The sequence below is a fragment of the Amblyraja radiata genome, chromosome 1 (assembly GCF_010909765.2).
Source record: "Amblyraja radiata isolate CabotCenter1 chromosome 1, sAmbRad1.1.pri, whole genome shotgun sequence".
In the NCBI taxonomy this organism is placed as follows: domain Eukaryota; kingdom Metazoa; phylum Chordata; class Chondrichthyes; order Rajiformes; family Rajidae; genus Amblyraja; species Amblyraja radiata.
In genome coordinates this window covers 13,920,633-13,945,374 of record NC_045956.1, presented here as the reverse complement: position 1 = coordinate 13,945,374, position 24,742 = coordinate 13,920,633, and the positions used below count along the sequence as shown (strand labels likewise).

The window sequence follows — 24,742 nt, the reverse complement described above, 5'->3', positions numbered from 1 at the left end:
GAGAAGGAATGGGTAATTTTTGGGTCGAGACCCTTCTTCAGACATCCGGTAGACACTAAGTAGGATTGTGATGACACCAAGTAAACTATACTCATGAATCTTGACATCACAATCTGTGGCTATAGTACATACCATGAACAGAACAAAGTCTCAACCATTACCATTAAGAACAAGAGCATTTTGAAATGGCACCACCTGAAATATCTTTAGAAAAAGCATTCAGGTCTTAATGATTTTCTGCACGTCTTGTCATATCAATGATTTAAAGCAAATATTTACATTGGAAAATCGTACTTAACCATCATTCTTAAAATGTAAGTGAAATAAATACATGTTATAATATTAAAGAATATATATTTAGAAAGTAGCACATTAAAAAAAATAGAGGATTAACCCTTTCTACAGTCACCAAAACAATACCACTAGATTCAGGACCACCTTATTCCTTTCTGAATTCAGACAATGGTCTTCCCCTAAATCCTGACGTCCCATCTATCTATCAATCTATTTATCTAGACATAACTAAAACTCTGATCTTGTGCTCATCCGGTTTGCAGGGTTTTTCTATTTGTGCAAAAACAGAACTCGATAGTGCTACGATCTTTCGCCAGCTAACTCACTGTTCTCCTGTGCTGCGAATGTAACAAGTTTAGTTCTGATTGATGATATATTGTAAAAGTTATTAACGTTTAAAAATCGTAAAAACCACACATGCGCAGATTGCTCTCAGTCGCCGCTAAGCAGATTGGTCTCCTCTCCTGTCACTCAGGAAGGGGCGTCGCCGAGACCCGCCTTCACCGTAGCCCCGCTTCCCCGCGCCCTGGCTTCCCCACAGCCTGGATTCCCCGGCTTCCCTGCAGTGTGGCTTCCCCGGCTTCCCCGCGGCCAGGCTTCAACGCGTCTCCTCTTCCCTGCGGCCACAACAGCCGCAGCCCCGCAGCCACAGCCCCGCAGCCGCTGCTTCGGCACGCAAGGAAGGAAAGGAGCGGCAACCTCGAGATCCTGGGGAGGTGAGGAGGGAGATTGGGAGGGATTGAGGGAGAGGAGGGATAGGGATGGAGAGGGGGGAAATTGGGGGAGGTGAGGAGGGGGAGTGGGGGAGGAGAGGGAAGAGTGGGAGAGGAGTGGGGGAGGTAGGGAGTGGGGAATGTGAGAGAGGGATGGGAGGTGAGAAAGGAAAGTGGGGGGATAGGGGGAAGTGAGGAGTGGGGGATAGAGGGGAGTAGGGAGGGGAGTGGAGGGATTGAGAGTAGGGGAAAGGAGAGAGAGGGAGAGGTGAGGGAGGGATTGGGGGAGGGGAGTAGTAGAGGGGAAAGAAGAGTGAGGATGAAGAGGAGGGGGAGGGAGTACTGGGGGATGAAGGGAAATGAGCCACACCTGCGCAGTTGGGGGCTATGGGTGAGTGATGGAATATTGCGCAGGGGGAACGGGTTGCGTTGGGGGACCAGGCCTCCTGTGTGACATTTAGTCTAGTCCTACCTAATTGCGGCCCTTGGAATTTGTTAATAGGCACCTTCTTTGCAGCTGCAACACTATAACAATGTGACACTATATTCTGTATTCTGGTATTTTTTATTTTTGCGCTACCTGTTGTACATGTTTATAGCATGATTGTAGCATGATTTATAGCATGATTTATAGCATCCCCCTTTGTCGTATTCCCCTTCTCTGCCTCCGTCTGCGCTGAGGCCTAATGGCGGAGCTGGCGACCTCGAGGCTCAGGAGGCAGAGCCCGCCAGGACTCGCACTGAGCTCGCTCCCGTGAGGACGGCCCGGCTCGGGGCTGGAACAGGGCTTTCGTGAGGGGCTGTGACGGCCGGCCCGAGGAAGGAACGGTGCTCCCGTCGGAGTGGCCGAGCTCGGGGAGGTACGGCGTTCCCAGCCCGAGGGAGGAGCGGCGCCCGGTCCGGGGCGGCCCAGCCCGAGGGAGGAGCGTGTGCCCGGTCGGGGCGGCCCAGCCCGAGGGAGGAGCGGTGCCCCGGTCGGGGCGGCCCAGCGCGAGGAGGATCGTGCCCGGTCGGGCGCCAGCCCGAGGGAGGAGCGGCGCCCGGTCGGGCGGCCCAAGCCCGAGGGAGGAGCGGGTGCGCCGGTCAGGGCGGCCCAGCCCGAGGGAGGAGCGGTGCCCGGTCGGGGCGGCCCAGCCCGAGGGAGGAGCGGCGCCCAGTCGGGGCGGCCCAGCCCGAGGGAGGAGCGGTGCCCAGTCGGGGCGGCCTGGCGCGAGGGAGGAGCGGCGGCCTGGCGCGAGGCTGAGACGGTGGCAGTACTCACGTGAGGGCGATCCGGCTCGGGGCTGGAACGATGCTCCGGGGGCTGGGACGGCAGTTCTGGTGGCGGTGGCCTGAGACCGGGGGTTCGGCCGCGGGCCAGCGGCTGCGTCAGCAGGTCTGGTGAGCGGCAGCTTCGACTACCCCGGGCCGCGGTGTTTGAGCCGCAGGACAGGTTTTAACATCGCCCGGGGGGTATCGCCTCGGCGCAGAAGGAGAAGAGGAGGGAAGAGACTGCAGCCCTAAGACTTTTGCCTCCATCACAGTGAGGAGATGTTGGGTGGACTCACTGTGGTGGATGTTAATATGTGTTTATTGTTGTTTTTTATTGTATTGTATTGTATGTATGACTGCTTAAATTTCGTTCAGACTTCGGTCTGGATGACAATAAAAGGCTATTCTATTCTATTCTCTATTCTATTCTAATGTATAGTATGAATTGATTGGTTAGCATGCAAACAAAGTTTTACACTGTATCTCAGTATGAATGGCAACAATAAACCAAGAGCAATACAATGCACAAGGAATCAAGGGAAATGTAATTTACTCTCACCTTCCATCCAATGTTGTCAAATGCCTTTCATAATAGTTAATAGTACAAAAAATAAAACATTATCCTTAAGTTAATAAAGAACAAAGTGCACATAATCATCTTGTTTGTTTCTTGATTATTCCATTTGTTTACACTGACCTAAACAGACATTAAAGGACCAACTTGTGCTGTTCTTCAGCTGACGGTTCTGTTCAATAAATAACTACTATCTCGCAGCAGTGTGTGAGTCAGTGCTACTCTGTACTATACTATTCCGATAAATGTGCTTACACATTGCAGTTTAGAGGTCAGTGATAAATTAAAGGTCACATACTGGTGCATCTGTTTACTTGCTCCACTGCTGGAATCAGAATTTGAGTCCAGTTCTGGAACACAAATCTTTGAGCTTCAACGTCTTAAAGTACTTCTGACTGAGCTTTATATCAGGAATAGCTAGTGTATGTAGTGTAACCACATTCATTTGAATGGGATCGTCAACCTTGATTGTAAAGATGAATGTAGTTTTGTGATTTATTTCTTTATCTTTCTTAATTTCAAAATATTTATTTTGAGACACATAAAGATATATTTTTACGTAAACTTAGTTTAAAAAAATAATTTTAGTGCTGTCAATTGTTTAAATATTAAAAAATATCAGAAGCACTTTAAAAACAGTTGATATGCCACCTGAGGCATGCTTGCTACTAATAGATCACTCTGCTTGTAGAAAGGTTATGGCACTGCAACTGCGGAAATATGTGTGGAACGTGCATGGGTGATGAACAAGATTTCTCACCCTCCAGATGATTAGGAGACTAACCATCATTTTATCCAGCCTTTTACTGTGATGGCAGAAATACATTTTCAAGCAAAATGTGTAGGAAAGAACTGCAGATGCTGGTTTAAATCAAAGAGAACAAAAATGCTGGTGTAACTCAACGTGACAGGCAGCATCTCGGGAGAGAAGGAATGGGTGACGTTTTGGGTCGAGACCCTTCTTCAGACTGACCCACCGGCTGCTCTGCTCAGTCTGAAAAAGGGGCTCAACCTGAAACGTCACCTATTCCTTCTCTCCAGAGATGCTGCTTGTCCCACTGAGTTACTCCATCATTTTGTGTCTATCTTTGACATTTTCAAGCAAACGGGTTCTAACTGCTAATATCAATGAACATATTAATCATGTAATCAGTCACACTGGATGGCCTATTAGCTGCATCACGTTTACAAACATCTAGCCATGTTTCCCGATAGAAAGAATGTAATCTCAAAATCAAATTAAGTAAGGAAATAAACCAATGATTGATGTGAAAAACAATTAAGGTGAATACATCATGACCCATCCATTAACAATGCAGATCCATTAACACGCTCTGTATCAACACTTACCTTCTGCTTTGGAGACATTGAACATGTCTAATCTACTATCCTTCCATGTCACCAAGTGCTCAAGATGCACATGTCCAGCAGCCTCAACGTGGTGACAATATGAGGACATCATCATGTGAGCCTTGTAGATTCCGTGGTGAACTTGCATTATCTCTACCAAATGGATATCACCCAAGGTCATTGCAATCTCATATCCTCGCCAAATATACTCGCAGGCTACATCATACTGACCCTGTCATGAAATGTTACAGACAAATAAGGTCAGGGAGGCAAAGATGATTTTGAGTTAGAAAATGCCACTTACCTCTCTATTTTTTGCATTATGGAATAAAAACAGAGCAGTCAGCGGTTACCTCTTAATACACATGCCCTTGGGTATCACAAAGGTTATGACAAAATCCGTGTCTCATTGCTTGAGCAACAAAAACAGATCAGTAATCTTTCTGTGTTGGGAATTCACCTCTTGGTAAAATACATTAAAGTGAAAAAATATTGCTGCAATTTAAAATTCTAGGCTGTGCATGAAGGCATATATTAAGTCAACAGTGAAACGTGAGCAGGTGCAAAGCATAGCATTGAACCTAATCTGAGAAGTATGATGGTATGTTGATCTTTTCACATCTCTTCATCTCTTCTCATTATGTTAGCAAAGAATACTAAGAATTAAGAACATTCCCCACTGTATTGCCATATGTTTCCTTTTGCTCATGTGTAAATTTTTTCTCTAATCCACAAATCTATCAAACTTAAAATATTGAAAAAAAGTCTCAAGTACTATTGTGTGATTTTGATACATTTTGTAGTCTTCTTTAAATATTACTTGGTCAGAATGTATAAGTATGCAATGATCACATCACAATTACTTCAAAACAATTTATAATCAATGAATTTTCTAACCAACTTCACATTTTAACATTACATTTAAATAATACATTTTTGCACATATTTTCAAAGAATCCAAAAAAATCCTCTTTGAGAAGGAAAGCTGAGGATGAAAAGAATACAGACAATCATGGCACACACACATTTTTGTATGGTATTATACATGTAATATTGCATAAGTAATATCTCAAAGTATGCTCAAAGGAGATGGAAAGTGCTTTTGACAAGGTCATTGTCAATGTCACTGCTATTGTCAAAAAATTGTAACTCATATGCCTTTCTAGTTATGTTTGCAAATTAGGTCCTACTTGTGAAATAGATCATTTAAGTGAAAGGTGGTTCTTCAGCCTTAAACATTGTTTCAGTGAAACACTCAACTGACATCATTCATTGTTGTTGCCAATCAACGTCTACTGAGCAATGATGAAATCAGAACAGTTTTATTTTCCTAAAACTATTTTGATTACAATTTGTAAACTCTCACTCCCTTTCACCTCATAGCATCCCTCAATTTTCTTTTAATGCTTCCAGCTGGCAGTAAAAGCAACTAACTCTGCCTGTAATAGTATATTCCTCAACGATTTTCTGGCATTTTACTGCAGTAATTCTGCAATTGGGAACTTCCAGTAGGAAGCAGCACTTGCAGTGAACTCACAAAAACTCTAAAGCCTGGCCCCCTTACGTGTCCTTGGCACACAAATTACGCGACCTCGTCATCGCGTTGTGGCGCACGGGCATCATATGGTCGCGCGGGGCCGGACCCACTGAGAAGCGCAGAGGGGTATGTAGTTGTGAGCGACATCGCGCGGGGCTCCGAATTTTTGTAGCGAACGGAATCTTCGCGCGCCAACGGCCTGTCGCGTAAATGACGGCCAAAGTGGGACAGGCCCAAGACCCTGGTGCGATGCAACGTCTCACCTCTAACAGCAGCAGAAACAGGCAAACGATCGCCGAACTCGGCCTGGGGCTCATGGCCGTTGCGGTCCGGATCCGCCCCCACTTCTACTCCCAACACGGGGCCAAGAAAATTGAAGATAGACACAAAATGCAGGAGTAACTCAGCATCTCTGGAGAGAAGCAATGGGTGACGTTTCGGGTCAAGACCCTTCTTTCAGACTGAAGAAGAGTCTTGACCCGAAACAGCACCCATTGTTTCTCTCCAGAGGTGCTGCCGGTCCCGCTGAGTTACTACTGCATTTTGTGTCCATCTTCAATTGATGTCACGCGCTCCAGACGGCTGTGCGAGCGCAAGAAATCGCGCGCGACCTTCGCGGGGCCGTCGTGCCTCAACGCGACCACGAGGTCGTGTAATTAGCGTGTCAAGGGCACGTAAGTGGGACAGGGGTTACTGCCCACGTATTCATTCAATTCATGACAATGATTGGCCCAGGAATAATCTCTAAAAATCCTATTTTACATTGGCAAGGAAAATTGTTCACAGAAAACAGCGTTTTATTTATTCCATAATCTATTTTTACCATTGCTAATCTTAAGAAAATGACTTCAAATGCATATGTAAATATTTTACTTCAGCGCCACATTCATGGATAGTGTAAGTATATGTATTTGCTACATTTCTATGTCTAATTCTGGTAATTTAATGGGAATGCAAAAGAGAGCTCAAAGACAATATCAAATTAACGTGAATATCATAACAAAGAGAAAAATGAATACCGCAATTCTTAAGTGATTATTGTAAATGATATAAATGTAAAGCAGGTCAGTCAGCATCTAAAAAGATAAATAAAAAGCATAAAGAGCCAAAATCTGGTAACCACTGCTAACAGAAAGTTATTCTTTTATGACATGCAAATATTTTTTCTTAAAAGCTGGAATAAAATGAACATAACTGGGTGATTTTCAAAGATTATTTTAGAAAATATCGGAAAGATGCGATCACAATATTCTGTATTTCACCCATTCTTTTTCCAATGCATATTCTGTAATAATTAATATATCTATTACTTTTCTGATACCCTCACTGGTCTTAAACAACTCAAAATAATAGTTATTCACATCTAGATATTTCCAAATGCAAATCTTGTCTGCTTCATTCTTTCCATGTTTCGACATAATTCCTTTACCCTAGGTTGCAATTTACCTTATGGCATATTGTAATGGAAATTCTTGTGATCCTGCAAGTGTGCACAAAAATGCTATTGTACAGTCAATGTGCCAGTTTCATGCAGGATCATAGCAGAATAATGTCCTTACTTAGATTAGAGGAGGCCTCTGCATGTGACGATTCTCTGCCCAGGAGCTTGGCCAGGGGAACTGAATGTCACAGGGGTCAGCTGAGGAGCTCAGGCATTGGTATTGAAGTGGCAGAATTAGATGCTCATGTCACTGCAGACTAAAGAGAGTCAGGAAATGCTTCTTGTCTTTAAATAACATGCTGGACAACATTGCACACAATATCATGGATCATGTAGGTTTCAATTCCAATAACAAAACCTTACACAGTATAAGGAGACCATTCTGACCAGCAGGAAGTGTTGCCAGCTCCTCCCAGCACTACTAATAGGGCCTATAATGATAGGTATACAAATTATATGGTTACTATACAGTTCACACTTCTAAAAGGTACTTTGATAACATTATATCAATTCTACACTCTATTTGCAAGTAGAGCAATAAGAGTGCGAGGTACCATCTCGGGGCATAGAAACATAGAAAAATAGGTGCATGAGTAGGCCGTTCGGCCCTTTGAGCCAGCATCGTCATTCAATATGATCATGGCTGATCATCTAAAATCAGTACCTCGTTCCTACTTTTCCCCGATATCCTTTGATTCCTTTAGCCCTAAGAGCTAAATCTAACTTTCTCTTGAAAACATTCAGTGAATTGGCCTCCACTGACTTCCGTGGCAAAGAATTCCACAGATTCACAACTCTCCGGGTGAATATTGAGACGAGCATGATCCGGCTTAGTAAATCTTTAATTCAAACATTTAAGAGACCCGATTCTTGTTTTAAGCAGCCGCTGTGGACCCTTAACATGGCTTAATATGGGGATGGGTGATTTTCAGGTATCCATGAATGGTATGATGCTCATTAAATTGGGTCTTGTTACCGGTATTCAACTCTAGATGAGATCCAATTTCCATCAATATATATACAAACTGATACCTACTAGATTATTATACATAATTCCAAGGAATCTGCAAGCATCGATCAAACTCAATTTATCACCGCTTTTCTCTGCCAGGCCCAAAAATGTTTTCAGGTATTCAAGAGCTTCAGAAGAATTTCCTGTGCTGTGGAAGAATGAAATATTATAAGGATATTGATTTTAAATGAGTAAGATACAAGAAACAAGAGAATAGATAAGTACCAAAATAAACTGAGATAATTTAAAAACAAGCAGGAACACTTTCCGTTGGCTATGATAATGTATATAGTCCAGCTTAATAAAATGACCGCAGATCAAAATACTTCATTGGGGGTACTGAGGTCTTAAAAAAAGTTCTAAAATGTAAGTAGTTTCTTTTTCATCTTTTATAATCTATTGAGAACTTACTTGCAATTATATTTGTCTTGCAATTGAGTTTCAGAACACAGTAACATTAAGATATCATAATTAATGTATAACTATGGAGTTAATGACATTATACATATACGCTAATGCGAAGATGGATTCGTAAATTTTAAAAATATATAAAATATAATGGTAATTTAATTCTCTTATCAATGTGGATGCAGATTTTCCTTTTAGGCTCTAATGTAAATGCCTTTTTGATTTGATTCTTGCTTTGTCGCCCTATTTGCAATTCCTCATATTTTCAAGAGCATTTCATGAAAGAAATGCTGTGGTGATTAATGACCAACTTTATATTATTAATGACAATTGTTAAGATGGTGCCAGCACCAAAACAAGCTCTTGCATTGAACTGAATCTACTGTTGGAACAAATGGTGTTGTATGTTATAACATTTATTAAAAAGGACTGATACATTCAGTTATGGTTGATTATGGCGATATCTTAGTAGCCATGCTGCATTATTGGGGTATGGGAATGTTATTGTAAAATGCCACGATGCCGATCCTTTGTCCAATGCTGAACCATTTCAACTTCAGCATCTAAAACTGGGTAAGACATTGAGTCTCCTTTACTCCTTTGAAGCTTCATGGCTGAACTTCGAATTTTCTTTGCCGGTTTATCGATTGCCTTTTCCAAGCCTTAAGGGCCTGTCCAACTTGGCAATTTTTTCGGCAAATGCCGGCGTCATATCAGTGTCGCCAAAAGATTTCAAAATCCAGTGGCGACAAAAAAAAATGATGCGACACTTGAAAAAACACCGCACGTCATACGTCATCACACTGCGTCACCGCCGCATCACGCCGCAAATTTTCCGCTGACCTGATACGTCAGTCAATTATGCCGGCAGTCGCCAAACATATCGTCAAGTGAGACAGGCCCTTAAGGTGACGATACTCTTAAATTTTCAGCCTATAATTATGTCACTTTCTTTTAATGATTTCTCACCTCTGGTTTTATTAGAAATAAGGACTGGATAGTAGTGTTCTCCAAGTATCTGTTCTTAATTTGGCCCTCAACTTATCACAATAGTTAGGAAAGATAGTAGCATTGCATATATGAACATGAAGTTGCAAACATTTTTGATTATTTAAGTGGCAAAACCTCAACATTGGGCTTGCGTGAGGTGATTTATTTCAGATCCAGGAAAGATAAGATTATTTTCCCATTAGAGACTGTACCGTTTATCCCTGCATCCCAGCCCATTCTTGTCAAAGGCAAAGCCCATCCTTATCAAAGCATGCATATTCTATATAAAAGCAAATGTATGAAATTAAACCCGCAGCTTGATAAAAGAACAAATTTGGATGAAAGTTTAAGAGATTTGCTAAGGAACTAGCAGGTTAAGTCGGGAAGTTTTGGGATCATTGGATTCACTTTCAGGTAGCTGAGCAATTGCCATTTCAATTTTAATTTCAAGCATGTTCACCTGGTTATCAGGCATCTGAAAATGTGACAAGAGCAATATTAGGAGCAACACAGGAAGCGTTAATAATCTCAGTGAAAAGGTCCTTTACACTCTCCTCATAGACTGAACAGAGTAGTCAGAAATAACTCAAAGTGATAAGGAAAAAACATATCTCAAACATATATTTTGTGCTGAATGGAGCAAGATGTTATTGGTAGTAAGCCTACTCCCATATCTTGTCAATGCAAGTGACCAATAAACCATGGAATGAATGGAGATGCACAATGATCTTAGGTACACAAAAATGCTGGAGAAACTCAGCGGGTGCAGCAGCATCTATGGAGCGAAGGAAATAGGTAACGTTTCGGGCCGAAACCCTTCTTCAGACTGATAGGGGGTGGCAGGGAGAAGGAAGGAAAAAAAAGAGGAGGAGCCCGAGGGCTGGGGGATGGGAGGAGACAGCTCGAGGGCTAAGGAAGGGGAGGAGACAGCAAGGGCTAAGAAAGGGTGCTAATGTTGAGAAACTAGGGACTGTGGAAGAATAGAGATTGAAGTTAACAAGTGCGTGCATATTTACCGTATCTATGTGTCACAGAGGCACCTGCCATGAAATTTGGGGAGGCCATCCCCAGACGTAAGGAGACAATTTCCTTTCAATGAGAAGATATTTCCTCATGTTATAATGGCAATTTTGCTGCAATAAATGGACCAGATCCAAAACAAATAGTGCAGCTCAAAAACTAGGGACCAAAGAGGGACAGTAGGCCATCGACAGCAACAGAATTATATTCTACCACAATCTGTAAATTCGTTATCTAGCTCAACTCCTCAAAATACTGTTTGTCAAGTTATCTGGTTCAATGAGTGTAAGAGAGAATGCCAAAGGCAGCATGATTGAGATGCCAGGCAGGTGAGGCTAAGCCTTTCCTTTACAGGTGCATGTACACAGAGTCATTATCAAATAATGTTAAATATTCCAAGAATATTATATCAAAAGTAAGCAAGCCAAATTAATCCATCCATTTCCAGAAGGCCTTTGATAAGATGCTGCACATGAAGCTGTTAAACAAGATAGGAGTCCATGGTATTAGAGATGAAGTACTAGCATGGATTGAAGATTAGTTGACTGGCAGAAGGCAAAGATTGGCAATAAAGGGGGCCTTTTCTGGTTGGCTACTGGTGACTAGTGGTGTTCCAGAGGGTTCAGTGTTGGGTCCGCTACTTTTCACATTATATGTTAACGATCTGGATGATAGTTTAGATAGCGTTGCGGCCAAGTTTTTGCAGAATATGAAGATAGGTGGAGGGATAGATTGAGTTCTGCAGTGAGGGAGACTGCAGTAGGACTTGGACAGGTTGGGGAGTGGACAAATAAGTGGCAAATAGAATATGGCAAAGTGTATGGTTATGCATTTTGGTAGAAGGAATAAACATGTAGACTATTTTGTAAATGGGGAGAGGATTCAGAAATAGGAGGTGCAAAGCGACTTGAGAATGGTGGTGCAGGATTCTCAAAAGGTTAACTTGCTGGTCAAGTTGGTAATAAGGAAGACAAATGCAATGTTAGCATTCATATCGACAGATCTAGAATATAAAAGCAAGGATGTAATGCTGAGTCTTTATAAGACGCTGGTCAGGCCACATTTAGAATATTATGAAGATAGACACAAATGCTGGAGTAACTCAGCGGGATAAGAGAAAAGGAATGGGTGAGGTTTTGGGTTGAGACATCGAGAAGGGTCTCAACCCGAAACATCACCCATTCCTTCTCTCCAGAGCTGCTGCCTGTCCCGCTGAGGTACTCCAGCATTTTGTGTCTATCTCCAGCGTAAATCACTTTCTGCAGATCCTTCCTACACATTTGGAATATTGTGAGCAGTTTTGGGCCCCATATCCGAGGAAGGGTGTGCTGGTGTTAGAGAGGCTCCGAGTGAGGATTACAGGAGGCGTTATTACTGCTTCAGCACCCTGGTTCCAACAAAATGCAAAGTGAGGAAGGGTTGGTGGCTGGATATGGAAATTGTCAGTAATAATAGATATACTGATTTTCTTTCTATAGATGCTGCTTGACGCAGAGCTTTTCAAGAATTCTCCATTTCTATTTCAGGTCCCCATCATCTGCTACTCTGAAAAATTTGCTGCACATAGTTTTGAATGGTGGTGGTTACAACAAATGTAAATGAAGACCTCAAGGACAAATATAATTAATAATGGTGGATTGCAGTACTTGGCATCCAGTGATCTCATGATTACCATCATTCGCATCATCTCAATTGATGATTCAGATACTCCTCCCTGCTGAGTACCATTTAGAAGCATCAAGGTTGTTAGGGGCTCAAAATATATTTCGTTAAGAGTACAAGAGTTATCACAAATCACTTATAGTAACTATCCAAAAAGAAAATAGTTGCTAAAATCAGGTAGGTGACAGGAAGTGAGATTAGCAAGATGCGCATGACCACTTGTCCTTGTCAACAGTAATCTATATGATGCAGATGCATCTGTCCACAGTTTCATTGAGTTTAGTTTATGAGTTTGGTTTATTGTCAAGGGCACCAAGGTACAGTGAAAAGCTTTTGTTGTGTGCTAACCAGTCAGCGGAAAGACAATACATGATTACAATTGAGACATTTGCAGTGTGCAAATACATGATATAGGGAATAATGTGAATAACGTCTAGTACAATCTGATCATAGATAGTCCGAGGGTCTCCAATGAGGTAAATAGTAGTTCAGGACTGCTCTCTGGTTGTGATAAGGTAGTTCAGTTGCCTGATACCAGCTGGAGTAACTCAGTGGGTCAGGCAGCATCTCTGGAGAAAAAGGATAGGTGACATTTCGGGTTTGGAACCTTCTTCAGACTGAAAGTAGGTGGTGTGGTGGTGGGGTCTTGTGAGCTGAAGGCATGAAAAGACCTGGACAAATCAGGACTGGCAACAAATGATCTCAATTGGTGGCTAGGGAAGGCATGGATCTCTAGAGGGATACAATGTGGTGAATTGTGGAACTGGTTAAATGACTAGGATGGAGGAAGGTGGCCAGGGGGGGAGAGGAGTGTTGCTGGAAGTTACTTAATTAGAGAATTCAACATTAATACCAATGAGTTATAAGCTACCCAAGCGAAATATGAGGTGCAGTTCCTTCAATTTGTGTGTGGCCTCACTCTGGCAATGGAGGAGGCCTAGGACAGAAAGGTCAGTATGATAATGGGAAGGGGAGTTGAAATGGTTAGCAACGAGGAGATTCCATAGACCTCGGCGGACCAAATGTAAGTGTTCAGTGAAAGGGTCACCGAGTCTATGTTCCTTCTGCAGAGACCACTCCCTCTGCAATTCTTTGCTTTACTCGTCCCATCTCACCCAAACCATCACCTCCCAAGGTACTTTTCCCCACAACCGCAGAAAGTGCAATACCTGTCCTTATACCTCGTTCCTTGACTCCATCCAGGGACCACAACAGTCCTTTCAGGTGATACAGAGATTCACTTGTACCTCGTCTAACCCCATCTACTGCATCTGGTGTTCACAATGGGAGCTCTTCTACATCAGTGAGACCAAATGTTGACTTGGCGACCACTTTGTTGAACATTTACGCTCGGTCCGCTGAGGCTTACGAAATCACCCACCTGATGTTCCTTAGGAAATGGTTTAAGCTCACTTGCCTTCAGTTGTTTTGTCTATAATCTTCCTTCCATAAGGTTAGAAGGAGAGATATCTGGTGATTAATCAACAGTTCTTGACTCCATTCACAGTTCATCGCATAATAAAGTAATCCATGACTGTGCAGAGCACTAGCTGACAAAGATTTCTATTTGGGTTAATAAGCCCCATAAAACTTGTGAACAACTTGTGTCATCAACCTCCTCATCAAGTGAGATTCTCCCCACTTCACTATGTCATTCAATGGCATGACTTTTATCTAATGTTCCATCAAGTAACATTAATATTGTGATGACAGGAACAGGCTGGTGTTTGGAAATTCTGTGATAGGCAATTCAATTCCTGACTGAAAATCTTTCCTTCATTCACTAAGCACATGAAATGTTTTAAATTTGTCCAAATAAGTACAGTTTTAACAACCATTCAAGAAAGAAAGTAATTCCAGAACCCCCCCCCCCCCCCCCACTTGTTTGGCACTCTATTTATTACCTTACAAATTTACTCTGCCACCCCTGGACCACACATTGCAACAGGATTTTTCAACAGCATTTCTCTGAACCTGCAGGGAAAGAGCAGGCATACTACCCGATTTAATCCTGACTAGGAAGTACATGCCTAATCTGTTTTCCTATTGTTGGATGAAAATCTTGGAAATGCCGAGCTAGTAACACACAGGCTAAACTGGTTCATGAAGATGATTCAGCCAATGATTGTTATGTGGACCGTCGCTATTTTAAGTATTGTAGCGTAAGAACAACTACTGTACTCTCTGGCTATTATTATATTTTTGTGTGTTTGGAATTTATGAAAGCTAGTTTGCTTCTGTTGGAAAATCATGTGGTAACTGACCTCATTTACTTTTTTCTTGTAGGCTTTTTTGTTACGAAAGCACGTTGTTCATTTAAATGACAGATAGTTGTAGTGTTATAGAATCTAAGGATTTGCTCATCGGAGTTCAGCTCTAGGCAACAGCTAGCAGGTGAGATAGAATTAGAAAAATGCAAGGAGACGTGCAAAGCTGTGCCGCTATCCAAAGCTGGTCTAGAAATGCTGATAGATAATAGATGAAGTGCAAGGCAAAGGTGGCACATGGAAAATACAGCCATGGCAGCTTACTTATTGCAAGTATAATGGCAATTATGCCAGCAGAAGCAGCTGTGAAAACAATACCCTGCATATGGGGAAGAAACTATACAATATGATATGGGAAATCAAGTCCATGACCTGTGCAGAATGAAAACAGCATAGAAAGTCCATGAAGTGGATAAAATGAGCCGTGCACGAGAGACACACAGCCAGATGTAGATATCTAACTGAATACACAATGTATCTGAGGCTAAACATCGTCAATTCTGTTGAAGGAATATCTGCTACATGTATCTGTGCCAATAAGGGTATAATTGGAATAAGGGTAGTCAATGTAATTTCAACATGAATAGGGAGCAATGCATTGAGGAAGAAAGTCATTGGTCTCGAGGCACACTTAGAATCAATTCATCATGTGCTCTTGATACTAAGAATATTGTGTTAGCTTAGGGGGTCTAACAACTTTCCGGCTCGACAGGGACACTGTTTTGACTGGTAAATCCCGGGGTGGGGGTGTGTGCATCTACACAAACAACAGCTGGTGTAATAATGCTACCGCTGTTTCCAGCCACTGCTCTCCGGACATAGAGTTTTTGACTGTGAAATGCAGGCCATTCTATCTGCCACGGGAGTTTACTGTGGTTAGCATTACTGCTGTATACATCCCCCCCGCGGCCAACACTAAGGAGGCTCTGCGTATTCTCTACCGTTCCATCAGTGAGCTGCAAAGAAATCATCCAGAGGGCGTTGTCATTGTTGCTGGGGACTTTAACCAGGCCAACATGAAGACTGTCCTCCCTCATTTCCATCAATATGTGGACTTTGCTACACGTGGAGAGAATACGCTGGACCGGGTCTACAGTAACATCAAGCAGGCTTTCAGAGCAGTACCCCGGCCTCACCTCGGCTCCTCTGACCACCTCTCTGTAATGCTCATCCCAGCCTATAAGCCCCTGCTGATCAGAGAGAAACCCACTGTGAAGCAGGTTAGAGTCTGGTCTGAGGGAGCTACAGAAGCACTCCAGGACTGCTTTGAGTGCACGGACTGGGACATGTTCAGGACAGCAGCCACTCATAACGAAAACATCAATGTGGATGAGTATGCCATGTCAGTGTCGGGCTACATACAGAAGTGCATGGAGGACGTCACTGTCATCAGGAACATCACAACCCGGGCCAACCACAAACCTTGGATTACTGCAGAGGTGCGTGCCATGCTGAAAGCACGAAATGCGGCTTTTAAATCTGGTGATTTGGGAGCTCTGAGAACAGCGAGAGCCAACCTTAACCGCGAAATTAGGAAAGCAAAGCGCGCCCACGAACAGAAAATCCAGGGTTTCTTCCAGGATGATACCAACACCAGGAACATGTGGGAAGGCATCCGGGCCATAACAAACTACAAGGCCCCTCAGATGTCTTGTAAGGATGACACAGACTTTCTAAATGAACTAAATAATCATTTCGGCAGGTTTGAGGCACTGAACACCACTACAATGAGGAAATTAGAGCCTCAACCAGGAGAACAGACACTGTCTTTTGAAACTGCTGAAGTCCGCAAAATCCTGGAGGGTATTGACCAGTGAAAGGCAGCCGGACCGGATAACATACCGGGGCGTCTGCTTAGGGGATGTGCCGACCAGCTGGCTCTGGTTCTGACAGACATTTTTAACATCTCCCTGAACCAGGCCATTGTTCCATCATGTTTCAAGACAGCCACCATCATACCAGTTCCCAAAAAGTCTACAATAACCTGCCTGAATGATTACCGCCCCGTAGCACTCACACCAATAATAATGAAGTGCTTTGAGAGGCTTATTAAGCAGCACATGGTCTCTAAACTCCCCTCCAGTTTTGACCCGTTCCAGTTTGCTTATCGCCCGAACCGCTCCACAGAGGATGCTATTTCCTCTGTAGTCCACCTGAGCCTACAACACCTAGAGGAGAGAAACACCCACGTGCGGATGCTGTTTGTTGATTTCAGCTCAGCATTTAACACGATAATCCCCCAGCATCTGGTGAGCAAACTGGCACCCCTAGGTTTCAATACCATACTATGCAACTGGATCCTGGATTTCCTTTCTGAAAGACCCCAGTCTGTGCGGGTGGGGAAGAACACCTCCTCGGTCATCACACTGAGCACCGGATCCCCTCAGGGCTGTGTCCTGAGTCCGCTGCTCTTCACATTGATGACACATGACTGTGTCGCCAGGTCCACTACTAACCATATCATCAAATACGCGGATGACACAACAGTAGTGGGCCTCATCCGCAATAACGACGACCAGGCATATAGAGAGGAGGTGGAACAGCTCGTGAGCTGGTGCAGCAGGAACAACCTTCTCCTAAATGTGAACAAAACCAAGGAGATTGTCGTCGATTTCAGAAGGAAAATTCAGCCCAGTCACACTCCACTTTGCATCAACAACTCAGCAGTGGAGCAGGTGAAAAGGATCAAGTTCCTGGGGGTGCATATAACGGACACCTTAAACTGGTCCACAAACATTACATCTCTGGCAAAACGGGCACAGCAGCGGTTGTACTTCCTCCGCAGGTTGAGAAGTTTACACCTCCACCCTCCCATCCTCGCCACTTTCTACAGAAGCACAATTGAGTCGGTCATGACCAGCTGCATCTCTACGTGGTGCGGCAGCTGTACAGCTGCGGACTGGAAGTGCCTTCAGAGAGTGGTGAGGACAGCGGAAAAAATCATTGGGACTTCTCTTCCTTCCATCATGGGCATGGGGTACAAGCGCTGTCTGATTAGAGCTAAGGGCATTACCAGAGCCCCCACACACCCACAATTTGGACTGTTTATACTGCTTAACTCTGGGAGGAGGTACCGCAGCATGAAGAGCGGGACAACCAGGTTCTGCAACAGCTTCATCCCCCACGCCATAAGATTACTGAACAATCAACAAAACCGAGGCTAGAACTTTTTAAATATCGACACTTTTTAAAAACTTTTTATATATATTTATTTTACAGAACCATGCACATGAGGCATTTTTATGGACGCACCTAGCACTTTTACTTTTACTATTTACCTGATTGGAGAGTCAAATGCAACGAAATTTCGTTCAAGGTGCACTGTGTCTAGGTGTATATCTGAATGACAATAAAGTTTCATTCATTCATTCATTCATTCATTCATTCATTCATTCATTCATTCATTCATTCATTCATTCAGTTTGTAATTGTAAACTGTAAAATATCACACCTTTATTGAAAGCAGCATGCCACTGATAAAGATATATCACAGAAGAATCATGAAGAATGTTCTAATGCAAGCATTCATGGGTAAATAAGTAGATGCTGTTCATGGAACAAGGTGACAAAATATGTAACATTTAGAGAAATCCACTGGAGATGGCCAAAATAAAACATGCACACTGCTGCCAAACAACTGCCACTGTTAAGTTTTGCAAAAATAGAGAAGATGAAACTTATACCAGAGCAACGCCACACATACCAAAAAGTGGTGGTGAGTAGAAATGTACTAATTCATGCATCATTTGAGATCATGAGAAAGGAAATGAACAGATGTAGCACCTGATCTTCATGGACAATATGTGGCCAAAGTACACAGAGATGGGGCAGTTGCGTGTGATTTTCTTTTAGGGAGGTGTAACATAATACTGGTTAGTAACTTGCATGTGACTCCCTGTTATATAATTAGTGTAGAGCTTGGTGGAATCAGTCTGTTTGTGCATAAGCACAAATAAGAAATGTATTTTGTTTAAAAGAGCATTTTGTTAGCTAAAAATACCTGCCATTCATAGTTTCTTAGTGAGCAAATGAAAGAAAGCCTTAACCCATGTATTGAGGAAATACAATTAAAAATGTTGAATGGTATCTTGGCTTTTAATTAAAGTTAGTTACATTACAAATACATGGAAGTTATGTTTTAGAACTTTGGTCCAACACCAGCTACGTTCCCTTTTAGACACCAAACCCCAGGAAGGATATAATGCCCTTGGTAAGGTCAAACCATATATTTACCAGAATCAAAGGATAGGGGACAGGTTTCAGAGTTGTGCCTTGAATATCTTTCTGTACAAAAGATACCCTACAATCAACTGATGTGATCAAGGTGTTTAAAATATCAATAAAAGGGGAGAACCTTGTGTAAACATTCAGTAAGTCAGGCAGCAGCTTGGAAAATAATAGTAATGGGCCTGTCGCACTTAGGCAACATGTTGAAAAATTAGCGGCGACTAGAATGAAACCACCATGGAGAGTAGCGAGAATTCTCGTGCCGTAGGTGGGTCGGCAGGAGGTCCTAATGGGTTGCCAGGAGGTCGAAGGTTCTCAGAGGTTCACGTAGGTTGGAGCCGGTGCTGACCGATGAATTTTATAGGCTCATTGGGGGAACAAAACGTAAGCAGTAGTTTTCAGAATTAAGGATAACCAATCGGTAATGTTAAATGTCCGCCGAGCTTCACAGCTGTGTATCTCTGGCTTCTTAAAAGTTGTCTCCACTCCTTCTCCCCCCTTCTCCCTCCTCTCCCCCTAATTGAAAGGACTTACCGTACACTGTGCATTAGCCGTCTTTTTACAGCACCAACCTTCCTGTTCATCGCGGTGTGTGTCTGTATCACCTTGGCTTTGCACCGTGTGAATTTTTTAGACAGGGCAAGCGGGGGGAGCGCTGTCTAAAAAAATTCACACAGGTTGGTGAAGGAAGCGATGTGTGTGTGTGTGCATTTGTGTTCCACTCTGACAGTCGCCATTCCAGTTCCTGGTTTTTCAGGCGACTGCCGGCAATTTGACAGTCGCAGGCATTCCGCTGAAAAATCGCCAAAGTGGGAGAGACCCATTAAGTTTCATGTCAGCGAAACATCACTCCCTGACGAGCTCAATGCGTTTTACGCACGCTTTGATAGGGAGAACACTGATGTGTCTTCTCGAGCCCCCATTCGCTGTGATGGTATCTCGGTCACGGTCACAGTGATCGACGTGAGAAAATCCTTCAGAGGGGTGAACCCTCGGAAAGCGCCTGGACCTGGTTGCATACCCGGTCGTGTTCTAAAAACCTGTGCGGACCAGCTGGCTGTAGTTTTTACGGACATTTTCAACCTCTCACTTCTGAGGTCTGAGGTTCCCACTTGCTTTAAAAGGGCATCAATTATACCGGTGCCCAAGAAGAGCAAGGTGACGTGCCTCAATTACTATCAACCAGTGGCACTAACGTCAGTGGTGATGAAGTGATTTGAGAGGTTGATCATGGCGCAAATCAACTCCTACCTCGACAAAAACCTGGACCCACTGCAATTCACTTACCGCCACAACAGATCAACGGTGGATGTGATCTCGCTGGCTCTCCACTCCGCTCTGGACCACTTGGACAACAAAAACTCATATGTCAGGCTGTTATTCATTGACTACAGCTCGGCATTTAATACAATCATCTCCTCCAAGCTGGTTACCAAACTCGCAGAACTGGGTCTCTGCGCATCCCTCTGCAATTGGATCCTTGACTTCCTCATTCACAGACCACAGTCTGTCCGTATTGGTAGAAATGTGTCAGCCTTGATAACAATCAGCACAGGAGCACCTTAAGGCTGCGTGCTCAGCCCCCTTCTGTAATCACTCTATACTCATGACTGAGTAGCCGGTCATAGTGCAAACTCCATCATCAAGTTCGCTTATGACACCACTGTTGTGGGGCGTATCACTGATGGAGATGAGTCAGAGTACAGAAGTGAGATCGACCATTTGACCAAATGGTGCCAGCACAATAACCTGGCTCTCAACACCAGCAAAACCAAGGAACTGATTGTGGACTTTGGAAGGAGTAGGATGGGGACCCATAGTCCCGTTTATATTAACGGGTCGATGGTGGAGAGGGTCAAGAGCTTCAAATTCCTGGACGTGCATATCTCTGAAGATCTCTCCTGGTCCGAGAACACTGATGCAATTATAAAGAAAGCTTCCTGAGAAGATTACAGAGGGTCGGTATGTCAAGGAGGACTCTCTCAAACCTCTACAGGTGTACAGTAGAGAGCATGCTGACCGGTTGCATCGTGGCTTGGTTTGGCAACTTGAGCGCCCAGAAGCAGAAAAGACTGCAAAAAGTTGTTAACACTGCCCAGTCCATCATTGGCTCTGACCTCCCTACCATCGAGGGGATCTATCGTAGTCGCTTCCGCAAAAAGGCTGCCAGCATCATCAAGGATCCACACCATCCTGGCCACTCACTCATCTCCCCGCTGCCTTCAGGTAGAAGGTACAGGAGCCTGAAATCTGCAACATCCAGGTTCAGGAATAGCTGCTTCCCCGCAGCCATCAGGCTATTAAACTCAACTCAAACAAAACTCTGAACATTAATAGCCCATTGCACTTTATCTTTATCTGCTTATTTATGTGTGTATATATATTCAATGGTATATGGTCACACTGATCTGCTCTGTACTTATTTATGCCTATTATATTCTGTTGTGCTGAAGCAATGCATGAATTTCATTGTCCTATCTGGGACACATGACAATAAACTCTCTTGAATCTTGAATGTCATAGAGTGACAGCACAGAAAAAAGCCTTTTGGTTCAACTCTTCATACTGACCAAGGTACCTTTCTGTGCCAGTTCCATTTGTCTGCATTTGGCTAATATCTTTGGTAAAGGAAACTGTGGAAATTATAAGAAAATTGGGCAAATTCGTAATATGTTTGAATCCAAGAAAAGAGACCAACATGGTGAAGGTAACTTAAAAGTCATATTATGAAAGGCAATAAATAGATTTAGGAAGTGTTTACATTACAAGCTTGGCAAAGCTAGCTGGGGTAAAGATAAACACAGGAGGTTGTAAACCAGGCAGAGGGTAATAAAACTGATCATGAGATAAGAGAAGTAACCTTTTGACACCCATTGGGAGAATGGAGAATGGGAGAATGGTTTTGTAAATAGTATGTAGGTAAATTGGCTTGGTATAAATGTCAATTGTCCCTAGCATGTGTAGGATAGTGTTAATGTGCGGGGATCGCTGGTCGGCGCAGACCTGGTGGGCCGAAGGGCCTGTTTCCGAGCTGTATCTTTAAACTAAACCAAACTAAATAAGGAACAGAAAGTTAAAGTAAACTCTGGGGGATAAAAACAAGATGAAAGACTACAAAGATACATTGATCACTGACTAATTATTTCAAAAATGTGAAACCTGCATGTAACTATTGTGTTCCAGAGTATAAGAAGCCTGTAGGTGCTGTGAATCAGTGAAACACTTTAGGTTCTCTTAGAATTTCCCCCAATATATTCTGGCAAAGCCTTGAATAAACTGACTTGTTTGAGAAACTCGTCACTGCTCTACAACATTTTTGTGTGCTATCCCAATCAGAGTTGTAATTGAACTGATCCCCACATGAAAGTCACATTTTTGGTACAGGTGAAACACACAATTCCCTCCAATATCCTCTCTGAACCTTTCCTATCCATGAAGCTGTCAAATACCTTTAAAATGTTATGATTGTACTAGCCTCCTCCACATCTTCCAGAATTTCATTTCATGTACATGACACCATCTTTGGACAGAAGCTTGTCCCATAGGTGCCGTTTAAATCTTTCCCCTCTTATCTTAAACAAATTCCCTCTAGTTTTAGACTCCCCTACCCATGGAAAAAGACTGTGACCCTTTCTCTTCACTGAGTTTCTCATTCTATCATAAAGCTCGATATGGGTCGCTCCTCAGCCTCCTTTGCTCCAGTCTCTCTTTATAACCCAAGCACTCCAATTCCAGCAACATCCTTATGATTCTTTTCTAATTTAATCACATACTTCCTATAGTATGGTGACCAGAACTGCATACAATATTCCAGGTGCGGTCTCACCAACATCTAGTCACCTGTAACATGACATCCCCAGGTTTTGACTCACAGCACTGGCTGATTAAGGCAAGCATGCCAAACGCCTTCTTCAATGGCCTGTGTCGCTACTCTCAGGGAACTATGTACAGTACTTGTACCCCTAGGTCTCTGTTCAGTAACACTCCAATTCTGCCTAGTTTAATTTTCCAAAGTGCATCACTTTACACTGAGTTAAATTATATCTGCGTTTAAGAAGGAACTGCAGATTCTGGAAAATCGAAGGTAGACAAAAATGCTGGAGAAAAAAAAAATAGGTGCAGGAGTAGGCCATTCAAGTCAGCACCACCAATCAATATGATCAAGGCTAATCATCTAAAATCAGTACCCCGTTCCTGCTTCCCCCCCCCCTCCCCCCCATATCCCTTGATTCCTTTAGCCCTAAGAGCTAAATCTAACTCTCTCTTGAAAATATCCAGTGAATTGGCCTCCACTGCCTTCTGAGGCAGAGAATTCCACCGAATGTATGTCAGGCCCCGACAATACTCCCCATATACTCACGACTATATGGCAAATTTCAGCTCTAACTCCATCTACAAGTTTGCAAATGACACCGCTGTGGTGGGCCGGGTCACTGACAATGATGAGATGGAGAATAGGAAAGAGATAGAGAACTTCGTAACATGGTGTCAGGATAATAATCTTTCCATCAATGTCAGTAAGACGAAGGAGCTAATTATCGACTTCAGGAAGAATGGTGTTGTACATGCCCCATTCAGCATCAATGGTGTTGAAGTGGAAATGACTGAGAGCTTCAAGTTCCTTGCCCTTCATATTACCAATGATCAATAGTGGACCAACCACATTACTGCAGCAGGCCGCCCGCTGGGGCCTTTAACCTCGACTTTGCCTTCCATCACAGTGAGGAGGAGACTCACTGTGATGGATGTTTGTGTGAATTGTGTTGGTGTGTGTCTTGGTTCTTTTCTTGTATGGCTGCAGAAACCAAATTTCGTTTGAACCTCATGTGAGGTTCAAATGACAAATAAAAGGTATTGTATTGTATTGTCAAAAAAGCACACCAATGCCTTTGCTTCCTGAGGTGACTGAGAAAATTCAGAATGTCTCCAATGACTCTTAAAATACTTCTAATCGTTTTAAACTTGGTGCAGCGATATAGACCTGCTGCCTTACAGTGCCAGACACCCGGGTTTGATCCTGACTATGGGCGCTGCCTTGCAGCTGCGGCTCGCCTGCAGTCCGTTTGTCTTTTCTTTTTTTGTTTTCTTTTGTCCCGTTGTTACAGTTTATTTCAGTTTATTTAGTTGTGTATGTGTGGGGGGTGGGTGAAACATGTTTTTTGACTCTTCCTTCAGGGGGGGATGTGACCTTTCTTGCCGTATCCCCCGTCTCCGTCTCCATCTGCGCTGAGGCCTATCGCGGAACTGGCGGCCTCCAACTGGGGCCGACCTCGAGGCTCCAGAGGCAGAGCCAGCCAGGACTTACCAACGCGAGGCTGGCCGACTTCAGGGCTGTGGTGGCGTTGCGACCCGACTTCCGACCCAACTTTGGAGCCTCGGAGGCTTGGCCGCGTGCCAGTAGACAACATCGTCGGGAGCTTGCAGATCACAGGTTGTTGACCTGTTTTTCCGGAGCTCCCGCAACAACAGCTGCGTCCGCTGGACTGGAGGGCGGCAGCTTCGGCAGCTTCGACCACCCCGGGCCACAGAGTTTGAACCGGCCCATTTGCGGAGCTCGGATTCAGCCGTGGGACTTGCTTACCATCACCCGGCGGGGTCACAACATTGGAGGCCTGGATTGCCTCAGCGCAGAGGGAGAGCAAGGAGGGAAGAGACAATGACTTTGGGACTTTTTGCCTTCCATCACAGTGAGGAGGTGCTACTGTGGTGGATGTTAAACTGTGTTGAGTGTGTGTTTTGTTATTTATTCTATGTTATGACTGCAGGCTAAACCATTTCGTTGCACTGAAAAGTGCAATGACTATAAAATTGAATCTAATCTAATCTAATTGTACATTCTCTCTGTGACCACATGGGTTTTCTCCGGGTGCTTTTCTTTCCTCCTACACTCCAAAGATGTGGATTGGTTTGTAGATTAATTGGCTTCGGTAGAATTGTAAATTGCCACTAATGTGCAGTGTTAGTATACAGGGTGATCGCTGGTCAGTGTGAAACGG

The 24,742-nt window shown here is 43.6% G+C and overlaps 1 protein-coding gene across 1 annotated transcript in view; it reads right to left on the bottom strand.

Annotated features, from left to right (window-relative positions):
* Positions 1 to 24,742, bottom strand: part of ttc29 (tetratricopeptide repeat domain 29) — a 283,106-nt gene that overhangs the window by 107,338 nt on the left and 151,026 nt on the right. The window contains exons 7-8 of the mRNA XM_033021387.1: positions 8,197 to 8,320; positions 4,183 to 4,414 (exon numbers count right to left, since the gene is read on the bottom strand). Coding sequence (XP_032877278.1) covers positions 4,183 to 4,414; positions 8,197 to 8,320 — 356 coding nt within the window. The remainder of the gene's footprint in view (positions 1 to 4,182; positions 4,415 to 8,196; positions 8,321 to 24,742) is intronic.